Here is a 13,365-nt window from a genome sequence, read left to right as displayed (position 1 = left end):
ATTGATTTAAAAATATTTTAACTTTTTTTCCTTAACTTATTTCTTTTCAAGTGTGAAAAATGTGTCACTTTATTGTGTGGCCAAAAATAGTCAAGTTGGATTCAGCCGCCATAATTAGTGGTTTGAGAGCCTTTACCATCCTTTCAGATAGTACTTCGATTTACATTTTTTAATAATATTTAGTCATTTTTTAATATTTTAAATATATATATATATATATATATATATATATATATATATATATATATATATATATATATAATTTGATAACTTAGGAGAGTTAATTATTTTACATGTGAGTTACTCAATTACAGCAATAATCTAATTTTAATTTGCAAATCTTTAAAACAACATAATAAAATAAATCAATCCCTCAAATATAATTTTTATTTGAGAGAAAGAAAAAGTTGAGGGGTTAGTCCTATCTACCTAACTCTAGACATTTATGTTTTTGGAGCTTTCTTTCATTTCTAAGTTTTCTTCTTGCCCTTTCAAGTTTCATTGAGACGATAGAATTAACCTTTATTTATTTATTTATATATATGGTTTGCTAATTTACGTAATCTATCAAATTTTAGTTGATAAAAATATTTTTATATATTATAAATTTTAAATTTTAAAATTAAAAATATTTAAATAATTTATGATTTTCTTATTTTAAATTAAAAATAAAATTTATTAAAATATTTCTATGCTTAAAATATATCTTCTTTTATAAATAGAGATTTTTTTTGTCAATTTTAAATTGGTCAACTTTATAAGAGGTTACATATAGGTAAACCATAAAAAACATACAAAATAAAGTAAACCATAAAAAAACACAAAAAATAAATTAAATTAAAAAAAAATAACAAAACATAATCGCTAAAAGTAAATTTAAAGTAAAATATAAACATTAATTAAAATAAATAATTTTAAAAATTAAAAAGCATACATCTTAAACAATAAAACACAATAGATAAAAGATATCAAAATTAAATTAAAATAAAAAATATAAAAAGTAAAAATAACAATAATATATATATATATATATTGTCAAACCCAGCAAAATCAAAAGTCAGAAACCAGTAAAATCCAAGCACGTGTTATTAGTGGAATCCACGTGTCAAGAGGGAGGCTCGACACTCAGATGATGAACGCCAGGTGTCAAGCCAAGGAGACCCGGAAACCAATTAGTGAAAAACAGGTGTCGACTGAAGAGGGGGGCGTTCGTTCTCGACTGTGGAGCAAAACTTGAATCTTCAGAAAAATCTACTCCACTCTCTGCATGCACCCTCTTTTCAGATTTCTGAAGAATCCCAATCTCTCCTCCTTCTCTCTACATCCTCTTCATCTTCTCTCTTAGAAAACACTCACTTTCTCTCCTCCGATCAATATTCCGACACCAGTTCTACACTTCCGGCGTAGAGGACGATCGTTTGAACCGATCAGTTTAAGATTCTGAATTGGTAAGTTCATCTTTCCTCCATTCGTGCCTTTTTCTGTAACATGCAAACCCAAATTCTTGGTTGCATGAGTTGAATCTATCATTCTGAGCATTTGTCTGGTCTATGTTGGTTATAGTTTGTAGAACGTGTTGTAGAACGTTGAGACCTCTGTTAGAAGGAGAACCCTAGCCCATATCTGAGAACGTTCGTTCACGCTCAGAGGTAAGGGAAGCTTATCTAATTTAATTGATATTAGTATGTTGTTTCCCTGTATGAACGTTCGTTTGTTTGAATGAATGAATATGATGCATGCTGGTTGATATGTATGATGATGTTTGATATGTATAAATGCGAATATGAGTTATCACTTCGAAGTATGAATTATTAATGTGGATTCTATAAAGTATGTAAATTGATATTTGATATGAAGTTATAAGATACAAACTGATATGTTGAAAACTTAAGTTGAAAATAGTTGAAAATTTGAATATGAACTTCTCACTATGATATTGAACGTTCGTCATCGAACGGTCCTCTATCGTTCGGTTTTCTAGTAAACTGTTTAAAATGGAATTCTTTCATTTGGAGAGAACTCTGGTCGAGAACGAGCATCCTTATGTGAAATACTATGTTTGAGCGTTCGGCTCAGCCTAGTAGTATCTGGATATCTGAAATAAAGTAATATATATTTATACCTTGTACTTTAAAATTTAGTAGCGCTCGGTCTTACACCTAGCGTTCGTAATAAGTAGCGCTCGGTCTTACACCTAGCGTCCGTACTAAGTAGTGTTCGGTATTATACCTAGCGCTCGTATTGAGTAGTGCTCGGTCTTATACCAAGCGCTCGTACTATTTTATAATCAATCTTGATAAATTAGCGTTCGTCCAACTGTAGTAATACTTCTTTTACCATGTTCGGTCATTTACTGGCATTGGATTTCCGTATGTGAACTATTCTAAATATGGTCCTTAACATCTTAAATATTCTTCTTGCATTGGATCCGGTCTAAGGCCTCCATACTTGATTTATTTCTTAAGTATTGGTTTGAACTCAAGAGAGTCAGTTCATTCAACTGACTCACGTGGTAAATACCGTTCATCACATATTGCACTATTTTACTCGGTTCATTTCGTAAATTTCAAAAGTAACCCTCTTAGTTTTATTTTGTTCTGAACGGGAGAATCATTGAACTCTTTCTTATCGTTCGTCCTCGTTTTGAAGAGGGCTGAACGTTCGTTATCTTATGTCCTGGTAACTAATGATGAAATTGATAATGAAGTGGGAAATTATAAAGGATGAACAGTACGTGAGAGGAATAAACGATTTTGGATTTTGAACGAGCGTTCCAGGGAGGAACGACTCATGTATTGAATATTGGAATTTTGTAAAGTATGATTGTGGTTATGCTAATGCTGGCAGTTCATCCTGATGTTCCGTGAGTACTCGTCCTCACGTAGAGGGGGTAGGTCATGTGTGGGAACGGCTGGAGGTCCTAGTCCTTAGGGGTACTTTGGATAGGGCTAACCTCGGGTGGCAGCTGTTGAGTGTATCCCAGTTACTTCATCACCCGGGTGCAAGAACGCCTGTAGCTACACAGATTCATACAGTCCGGACGGTCCGTCTAGAGATAGTTTCTGTATGGTTATATATATATATATATATATATATATATATATATGTTGAACTATATTCTTGTGTTATTTGGAATGTTTATTTTAAATGATGATGTATGAATTAAATTACATAAGCTTACCCTGTGTTTTTCCTTGGGTTGTCTCGTCCTTGTACGTCCGTCCTGTCATTGCAATGATCATCCATGTGGATGTGAGTAGAAGACGAGGCATTGTTAGAAGACGTGATCGAAGAGGAGAATTTGGTGGACGTTGAAGTTAAGGCAGAACCTTAGGTCGTCCAACTTTATTTGACATCAGTGTTTTGTAGTGATCGTTCGGTATTTCTTTTGTAAACCGTTCGATCCTAACGCTTCCTCATTTCTGTAATATTGTAATTGGTTTAATCCTTTACTACATCCCTATTTATGTACGAATTTCTCAATTGGGTCCTCGTTTTTTAAAGTGTATCAAAATGGTCCCTAATTTTGAAAATTGATATCAATTGAGTCCTTTCCGTTAAGTTGGCTGGACGGCGTTAAAAAAATTGATGAGTGGATGCTGAGATGACGAACGAGCGCTCGTCCACCAGCGAACGCTCGTCCAGCAGCGAACGAACGCTCGTCCACCAGAGAACGAACGGTCGTCCAGTGTGGAACGAACGGTTGTCCAGCAGTAAGAGGTCGACGAGCGTTCGTTCTCTGGTGGACGAGCGTTCGTTCGCTGCTGGACGAGCGTTCGTTCGCTAGTGGACGAGCGCTCGTTCGTCATCTCAGCATCCACTCATCAATTTTTTTAACGCCGTCCAGCCAACTTAACGGAAAGGACTCAATTGATATCAATTTTCAAAATTAGGGACCATTTTGATACACTTTAAAAAACGAGGACCCAATTGAGAAATTCGTACATAAATAGGGATGTAGTAAAGGATTTAACCTATTGTAATTTTACCTCTGTACTTAAAATCGTTCGGCTTTTGAATGTTAATTTTAGTGTAAGACTGTACTGTTTAATTATGAAATGTAATTAATTCTATTATATGGTTATTACTGTATTTTGGGATGTTATATATATATATATATATATATATATATATATATATATATATATATATATATATATATATATATATATATATATATTATATACGAATTTTGAATATACGAATTTTGAAATTAGATTAAAGGGTGAGGTTTAACAGATTTCAAAATTTTGGTAGTTAGTTCAAATTCAGTAATATCTGAATCAGATTTTAAAATCTGAAGAAAGCTTGACCAACTTTCAAAATTTTAATGAAACCCTTAATTAGATCCTATTTTCCTAAATATTTGGTCTTATATCTTAGATCTCAATTTCTATGTTCTTTTACACTATAATAAATATTTATAAACAAATGTAAACAAAGAAATTTAAAGGAATGTGCAACACTAAGTTAGAAAAAAAGAAAGTATAAGAGTAAAAGTGGGTGGGTAATTATAGGAGAGAGAACATTTCTTTTTAGCTAGTCAGAAAGAAAGGTAATTTAGGTATTTAAAAACGTTTGGAGGTGCATGAAGGAAACTGAGAGCTGCAAAAGGAAAGCCACTATTTTTGGTACCTCCATAACTTTCTTTTTCAGCCCGTAACATTTTTTTTTCATTATTTTCTAAAGTTTTTTATTTTCAGATTAAAAAAATAACTTAAATTATATAATTCAGAAAAAAAACTTTCGAATTGTATTATTGAATTTCAGATTACACACAATTAAAATGACGTACTACTAACATTATCATAATTAAAATGACGTAAAATGTATTTAAATAAATTTAAATATACTTAAATATATTTAAATTTAATATTCTTAAATAAATTTAAATTTTAAATATAATCGATTTTACTATATTTGGACAGAAAATGAATTAGATTTATTGTAATGACTCAATTATAGTAAATAAGTCTATTAACGAGGTTACCAAATAATTAATATTAAACACGCCGTTTAAGTATAGACAGTATAATTATAGTATGTACAATATTCTTTATAATGTAATTTACGGTTATGCCTGTTAACAAACATGAATTATATTTGAGATAAACAAGAAAGTGGGTAAAAAGTAACTACAAGCTATCCTGAATTTTGTGACTTTTGTTTTTTTAATATTAATTGTGAGACCCTAGAAAATTAGCACTGCAAATCCCTGTTACATCACCATTAATACACGTCACATCACGGCTTAGGGAAATTAAAAAAACCCACTTTGCACCGCATGCAAGCCTGCCATGTGTCATTTTAGAACCTTAGGAAATCTGTAGTGGGAAACAGGTGGCAGTAAGTGAGTGCAGGACCGTTTGACGTGGGGGGAGAAAATGATTTCTCTAAAAAACACTTCCTCTCACTCTCGCCACTCACCTTCTTCCTCACGAAGCTCAACCCTTCATCTTCTCCGCATTCTCTCTAAACTCTTTCATCTTCTCTCTAAGATCACTCACCATCATCTACTCCAAATCCATTTCAGATACCGTAGAAACCTTCCCTGAACCGTGAGCAGCGTTTTACACCGAACAGAAGTAAGATCTAAACCGGTAAGCTTCCAAACCCTAAAACGCTTCGTTCTGAGTTGCATGCAGACGCTGGTACTGCTGCATGTTGGAATAAAATCTGAGTTCTTCCACATTTCTTGTAGATAGATTTAGTGAAACACTTGGGAAGCACGTTGCGGGTAGGAAATTGTATTTGGGCGAGTTAGCAAGCAATCGTTTAGGGAGTTCACTGCTAGACCAGGTAAGGGAAGCTTTAGTAATTTAATTTAATATATGTTTGATCTGTATGACAGTAATGAATTGTGATGGATGTCTGAAATGTATGCAATATATGAATTTTGAATATTCGTGAAGGAGCAGAATTGAAATGTATGTATATCAGGAATGTTGTGTGAAATTATGCAGTGAATGAGATGTATGAGTTGTAATGTGATTGATTTCTGCATAATTTGGAATGATAATGATCTGAACTGTATGTTGATGATGATATGTTTGAAACTGGAAAATGGAAGATTCTGGAATTATGAAATGATAATATGAATTATGTAAGGTATGAGATTTCTGTTAAAGATAAATTCTAAGTTATGAATAGTATGAAAAACTGTGAAATTCTAGTGTTTGAAAATCTGGAAAATCTGATCTTCTCTGATTAATGGTGTACGCTCGTCATCGAACGGTCTTATACCGTTCGGTTTCACTGGAAAATAACTTAGAGTAAGAATTCTTTCATTTGGAGAGGATTCGGATCGAGAACGAGCGTTATTTGTGTGAAGAGTTAGGCTTGAGCGTTCGGCTCAGCTTAGCGTGTCCAACCATTTAAAAAATAAATTGAAGAGTATTAATACGCTCGGTTTGTTTACCAGCGTTCGTCATAAGTGGCGCTTAGTATTATACTGAGCGTTCGTCCAAATGAACTCTCGATCTTAGATTGAGCGTTCGTTCTAGTTAGCGTTCGGTCTGACACTGAACGTTCGTTCCCATGCGCGTTCATTCCCATGCGCGTTCGTTCTATTTGGTGCTCGGTCATTGACTGACGTTCGTCCTAAGCAGTGTTCAGTTTTATAACTGAACGCTCGTCCTATCATCGCTTCGTGAGCGAACGTATATGGTGCTCGTCCAAGTTCTTATTTAACGTTCGTTTTTTTTATGGCAGTGTTCGTATCTGCATCTTATCATATCCTGGTTATTATTGAAATATATCTAAATTATATTTATCCTTTTTATTCAATCTCCAGTATTTTACTTAGAATTATCCTAAGTATTATTCAGATCTTCTTGACTCAATCTTAATTAAATTCTTAAGTGTTCTTAACTTACGTGAATGGATAAAGATTCGTTTCTTTTGTTCAGAAACGAGGCTGCAGTGCACTGTAATACAGTCGTCGTGATCTATTAAATAGTAACTTGTATTTAAATTAAGAGAGTGGAATACAGAATGAAAATTTGATTAAGAGAAATTGTGAATATGTACGAATGGTGATTTGAATGGATTTATGAGAATTGGATTGTGAATGAGCGTTCCAAGGAGGAACGTCTCCATGATGTGAATATGAGAAGTAGTGTAGTATGACCATGGTAAAGCTGCTGATGGCTGTTCATCCTGATATTCCGTGAGTGCTCATTCTCATGTAGAGGGGAGTAGGTCATGCGTGGGAATGGCAGGAGGCCCTAGTCCTATTGAGTACTTTGGACTGATAGGGTTAACCTCGGGTGGCAGCTGATGGATGTTCCAGTTACTACACCACCCGGGTGCAAGAAAGCCTGTAGATACATGGCATCATACAGTCCGGACAGTCTTTAATGTATGAGAATTTGAATGAGTTATTGCATGTATGAATATGTGTTTAATGTTGTATGAACGGTACGATTGATTTTATATGTTAAATTATGTTGATTGTATTGAATTAAATTACCTAAGCTTACCCTTGCAATTTCCTTGTGTTGTCTACTGTTTTTGTATGTCCGTCTTGTCAATGCAATGATCATCCGTTGTGGGTGTGAGCAGATGGTGAGGCACCCCTTGAAGCAATGCTGGAAGAAGAAAATTTGGAGGATGCTAACTTGGTAGAAGTAGAGGTTAAAGCTGAACAATAGAGTGTTCGTTCTTTAGGAATTGCTAGCGTTTATGTGCTGTATTTTGAGACGTTCGGTTATTTATTTTGTAAGGCCTTTCGTCCAGATTTTTAAGCCTGGTAGTTAGAAAACTGAGCGCTGTGTAACTTTGTACGTTCGGTTTTTATTTTGAGCAGCTGTTGTAGATATTAAGACTGCACTGTAATTTCTGTAAATGTGATTAGTTCTGATTAATAGTAATTACTATTTATTGGGATGTTACATTTAGTGGTATCAGAGCAGTTTTGTTCCTTAAAGAACGCTGTAGGTTATGAGCATGCTATGTTTGTGCTGCGTATTCAACGTTTCATTTGAAGAAAGTGTTAAACCGTCCGAATTTAACTAATGATTATTTTCTCTGCTTATCAGAGAGAACAAATGGCACCAAGATCACTTCCTCAGCCTGCCGAGAGTGATGCGTTTGGCCACATCAGACTACTGGAATCCGTAATAGAGGCGCTTCAACAGCAGAACGCTGCTTTGATACAGCAAAACACGGTCGCCTTGCAGAGTTTGGAGGCTGCGAGGGCACACTCTGAAGCTACTCAAAGACAGTTGATGGAGATCATAGAAATCACTAGGAATATTATAAATTCAAGGAGGACTAGGAGGACGCCTTACGCTCGTACTGGAGTACCATCTACTTCTAGTGGGTCTCAGGCGCAATCGTTAGCTGCTGCCAATCGGTCTGGACATCAAGGGGCAGTGAAGTGTTTTCAGTGTGGAGGACCACACTACCGATCATCATGTCCTAAGTTGTTGGGAGTGAAGTTATGCACTCGTTGTAGGAGAAACGGTCATCTAGAACGCGAGTGTAATATGGGAGGACGAGCAGTGATGACGCCTCTAGATGCTGAAAGAAATCAACCAAGGGGCGTGGTCGAACAAACAATCGGTCGGGATTAGGCCATGACAGGCGCTGGAACAACAAGTTTAGGTACATTCAACAACCACACTTACTTATTGTATGAACGGTCTTGCCGTACATGGTTTTAAATTGTTGTGATAAGGGAGTCGTTTGATCTAGGGATGAAAGTACTAACAATTGAGTTAGTTGGATATCTAACCTGTGAAATAGTTGTTAATTATTATTTTAGGGAGTGTTGTTTACTGGAATTGACTGATCTAGGATATACTCCATAAAACTGGAGTGTTGACGCTCGTATCTATTAAACTAGATCGTTCGGTAGTAAGGGGGTAACAGAACGGTAATGATAAACATTTGAATCATAGAGTTCTCCGGAAGAGACGCCCAGGCTAGCTAAAAGTTAAATCTCTTTTGCGCTAATACCATATGTTAGGTTAACATCAGTAATTTATTGCAAAGTAGCAATTTCGGAGTGGATGGAACTCAATAACTAATTTAATTGAAGCGAACCTTTCGTTATATAGTACTCTCGTTTTCTTGGTATACATGATGGATGAGTCAGAGTGAAACAGGTGAGAGCATTGCTAGGAATGTTAGGAACAATAAGAGCTAAGTGTAGAATCGTTCGAAGTATGAATTACTGGATAAACAATGTGCAAACACTAAGACGGGTGTAAGCAGTGATAACCGAAATTTGGGTCTCGTTGAGAATTTCAGGAATTAATATTATAAGTAAGGATACAAACGTTAGTATAGAGAGTGAAACGTTCGGTAGAACCGATCGGTAATAATTCTAAGATACTACTAGATTTACTGAGAGTAGATTGAACAAGAATTTTTCGTTTTATAGTTATCAGTTTGAGAAGTTAATGATAAGGATTGGTTTCACAGGACAGCCGGGAAGTGGTTGGATTGTTTAGAATACAATTTAGTAGCAATCCAGGTAGAGACTTTCATTTCATCTCTTGGATCTGTGCAATCATCTAAGAGTAAGTTGGGTAACCAGTTTTGGATTCGTTCAACTTATTACTTCAGACGAACGGCCAGACGGATAGGACAACCCAAAAACATGAAGACATGGAAGTATGCTCGTTTTGAATCGAATAGGGGTCAGAGATGAAGTCTATTTTTCTCCAATAACCAAGAAAATCCACTCTCTGCCTAAATCTAAAATGTTTGATACTTCCTTTAAACCACTCGGGAATTCCTTATATTCCCTTCTTCAAACAGTAACTGTCATTTAGAATCAGCCTTATATTTTATTCATTGCGTTTCTTGTGATTAATCGTTCGGTTTTCATCTGACAAACGTTCTCTTTCTTCTAAGCGTTCGGTTATGAACGAACGTTCAGATCTTTTGGCTGCTCGGCTTCGTTCGTTTTTTTTAGCACTCGTTATTTATGTCCTTTATTTGGATTAACTATACAAATATATATAGTTCACCTTATCTTGTTTTTCATTAATAATTCTATTCCACGATATTCATATTATTCTTTCGGTGTTTCTCTTCTCTGTCTCGCTGTTTCTTCTGTTTCATTGTTTCACACTCGACTACAATAGAAACCAACTCCCATATTAATTCTTTTCCTCTTGAAAGACTTGTAGCTTTTCTTAATAGTGTTTTTCTCGTTCGGTATTTAGGTTACCGATCGATCAACCGTTCAAAGCCATGATTTCCTTATTTAAATGTTATCAACCGTTTACTTACTTCAGAGTTCTTCTGTAGTTCCCTCTCTTTCCATAACCATTCAGCCTTACCAAAATTTTTCCGTTCGGTATAGTTGGAACCAGTCAGCCTTGAATATTTACTAAGGACGCGCGCGGGTAGGTAGAGCCGTGTGCCTTAAAAGCTGTTTCTCAAATTCATTAGTATTATCAAATCTTAAATAGAATCTGGCGAGTTGAGTATGAAGATATCATTGCCTCCTTAATTAGCGAATCATCATCTAGTTTTCACGCATCACCACTCTGGAAGTATAATGGAGACTCGTCTAATGTGCTAGAGCTAGAAGATGTTCATATTTAGGGATACCGAATTGTATAGATCCAACCAGTACGTATGGGAGATACCCCAACCAAGTGTTTCAAGAGAAAATCCATCAGATGGGTGAGAGTGGTCTAGAACGAGAAGAATGATGACATTACGAGAGAAGTTGAAGATTTGTAAGCAGAGACAAAATATTCCCGTATACCCTTTAGTATCCCTTAATTTTCGAGGACGTGTGTTCTATATCACATGGGCGTTTGGGATGAAGTTTTACTGTTAGTAGAGTTCACCTACAACAACAACTCCCAGTCCAGCATTTGGAATGGCTCCCTTCAAAACTCTGTACGGATGTAAGTGCCGCACACCACTTTGTTGGTTCCAGGAAGGAGAGAATGTGCTAACTGGAACTGAGCTCATTCAGCAAACTACCGAGAAAGTGAAGTTAATTCAAGAAAGGCTGAAGACGTCCCTTAGCAGGCAGAAGTCGTATGCAGATAGAAGAAGAAGACCTTTGGAGTTCGCTGCAGGAGATTATGTATTTCTTAGACTCAACCTGAGCACTGGAGTAGACCAAACCGTTCGTCCAAAGAAGCTATCTCCCAAGTATATAGGACCGTACCAGATTTTGAGGAAGATCGGACCAGTGGTGTATGAACTAGCTTTGTCTCCTCAACTATCAAATCTTCATCCAGTCTTCCACGTTTCCCAACTCCGGAAGTACATAGCTAATCCTTCTCATGTGTTGGAGTTGGAGGACATCCAGTTACGTCCAGATAGAACGCTGGAGTTACAGCCAGTCCGTATTGAAGACGTTCGCACAAAGCTACACAAAGGGAAGGACGTTCGGTTAGTGAAGATAGTGTGGGACGTTAAGACTGGTGACTCAACTTGGGAAGTGGAGGATGCTATGAGAGATTTGTATTCCCACTTATTTATGGGTAAGTTTCCAATTTTCGAGGACGAAAATTTTTGTAGTTAGGGAGAATGTGAGACCCTAGAAAATTAGCACTGCAAATCCCTGTTACATCACCATTAATACACGTCACATCACGGCTTAGGGAAATTAAAAAAACCCACTTTGCACCGCATGCAAGCCTGCCATGTGTCATTTTAGAACCTTAGGAAATCTGTAGTGGGAAACAGGTGGCAGTAAGTGAGTGCAGGACCGTTTGACGTGGGGGGAGAAAATGATTTCTCTAAAAAACACTTCCTCTCACTCTCGCCACTCACCTTCTTCCTCACGAAGCTCAACCCTTCATCTTCTCCGCATTCTCTCTAAACTCTTTCATCTTCTCTCTAAGATCACTCACCATCATCTACTCCAAATCCATTTCAGATACCGTAGAAACCTTCCCTGAACCGTGAGCAGCGTTTTACACCGAACAGAAGTAAGATCTAAACCGGTAAGCTTCCAAACCCTAAAACGCTTCGTTCTGAGTTGCATGCAGACGCTGGTACTGCTGCATGTTGGAATAAAATCTGAGTTCTTCCACATTTCTTGTAGATAGATTTAGTGAAACACTTGGGAAGCACGTTGCGGGTAGGAAATTGTATTTGGGCGAGTTAGCAAGCAATCGTTTAGGGAGTTCACTGCTAGACCAGGTAAGGGAAGCTTTAGTAATTTAATTTAATATATGTTTGATCTGTATGACAGTAATGAATTGTGATGGATGTCTGAAATGTATGCAATATATGAATTTTGAATATTCGTGAAGGAGCAGAATTGAAATGTATGTATATCAGGAATGTTGTGTGAAATTATGCAGTGAATGAGATGTATGAGTTGTAATGTGATTGATTTCTGCATAATTTGGAATGATAATGATCTGAACTGTATGTTGATGATGATATGTTTGAAACTGGAAAATAAAAGATGATGATGATATGTTTAAATTAAGATGGTGTATTAGTTTTTGACATGACATTATGTAATTGGTCGTTATAGTTAAAATAAAAGATTAGGGATTTTGTGCTGTTAATATTAGAGATTTGTGGGGTTTAGAGAAAGAGAGATTTCAAAAGGAAATTAGGGATTTCATATTCGAACAATAGACAAACACTGCGAAGACATTTGAATACGAATCGGAAAGAAGACAAAGATAATCACCTCAGGCTTTTGAAAGATGTACCGAGCGGCCAATCGAAGGACGAGCGTGCGGCCTACATTGCAGGAGCGTGTGTGACACCCGGGCACTGACGAGGGCGGGGAGTGACGCCGGTGCAGGGAGCATGGTGCAGGGGGCACAGACAAGGAGCGGCTCCTGGCAGCTTCGGGTGGAAGGGGTACATGGATGAATCGAACATACACCGGAATGAGAGGGATCTGGAGACTGTATAGGTATGGGACTATACAGTTGAAAGATAGCTTAAAGGAATTGATTTGGCTACTCATATCACCAAAATGCATTTACTTTTCGGTAGCCTGACTCATAAGAACTCCATGGTTAAGCGTGCTTAGCCTGGAGTAATTCTGGGATGGGTGACCTTCTGGGAAGTTTTCCCAGAAAGTGTGCGAGTGAGGACAAAGCACACTGGAAAGCCTGGTGGTGGTCTGTGGGGGCAGTCAACGGTCCCTGTGAGTTGCCGGGACGTTACAGCGTGAGTGACCAATCAAAGGACGAGCGTTCGGTCTACATTGCAGAAATGCGAGTGGTCAATCAAAGGACGAACATTCGGTCTATAGTGCAGGAGAGCGAGCTTTCGGAGAGCGAACGGCAAAGTCATTATCATGTTAAACCTTTGTTAATAGTAACTGTGTAGCACCTCTTTATTATCAAATTCAATAAGAACAATTAAAAAAATAATATTAAAATAAATTATAAAATAAAATATAAATTTATA

The 13,365-nt window shown here is 36.6% G+C and overlaps 1 protein-coding gene across 1 annotated transcript; it reads left to right on the top strand.

The window, feature by feature from the left end:
- Positions 1-10,846: 10,846 nt before the first annotated feature.
- On the top strand, positions 10,847-12,251 carry LOC148201362 (uncharacterized). Its single transcript, XM_088108831.1, has 4 exons — positions 10,847-11,170; positions 11,273-11,462; positions 12,029-12,126; positions 12,240-12,251. Exons 1-4 carry the CDS (start codon positions 10,847-10,849, stop codon positions 12,249-12,251), a joined length of 624 nt encoding a protein of 207 aa, XP_087964957.1.
- The last annotated feature ends 1,114 nt before the right edge of the window (positions 12,252-13,365 follow it).

Source organism: Vigna umbellata, chromosome 3, assembly GCF_029865625.1.
Source record: "Vigna umbellata cultivar VRB3 chromosome 3, Vumbellata_1.0, whole genome shotgun sequence".
Classification (NCBI taxonomy): Eukaryota; Viridiplantae; Streptophyta; class Magnoliopsida; order Fabales; family Fabaceae; genus Vigna; species Vigna umbellata.
Note: the sequence above shows the minus strand (reverse complement) of the source record. Positions and strands in the feature narration are given on the sequence as shown.

Excerpts from the sequence above, each read along its gene's own strand:
- LOC148201362 (XM_088108831.1), top strand. The coding sequence starts at position 10,847 with ATGGCTCCCTTCAAAACTCTGTACGGATGTAAGTGCCGCACACCACTT. Across the intron at positions 11,171-11,272 it reads TGAGGAAGATCGGACCAGTG|TTGGAGGACATCCAGTTACG; the intron begins GTGTATGAACTA and ends CATGTGTTGGAG. Across the intron at positions 11,463-12,028 it reads GTATTCCCACTTATTTATGG|ATAGATTTAGTGAAACACTT; the intron begins GTAAGTTTCCAA and ends CATTTCTTGTAG.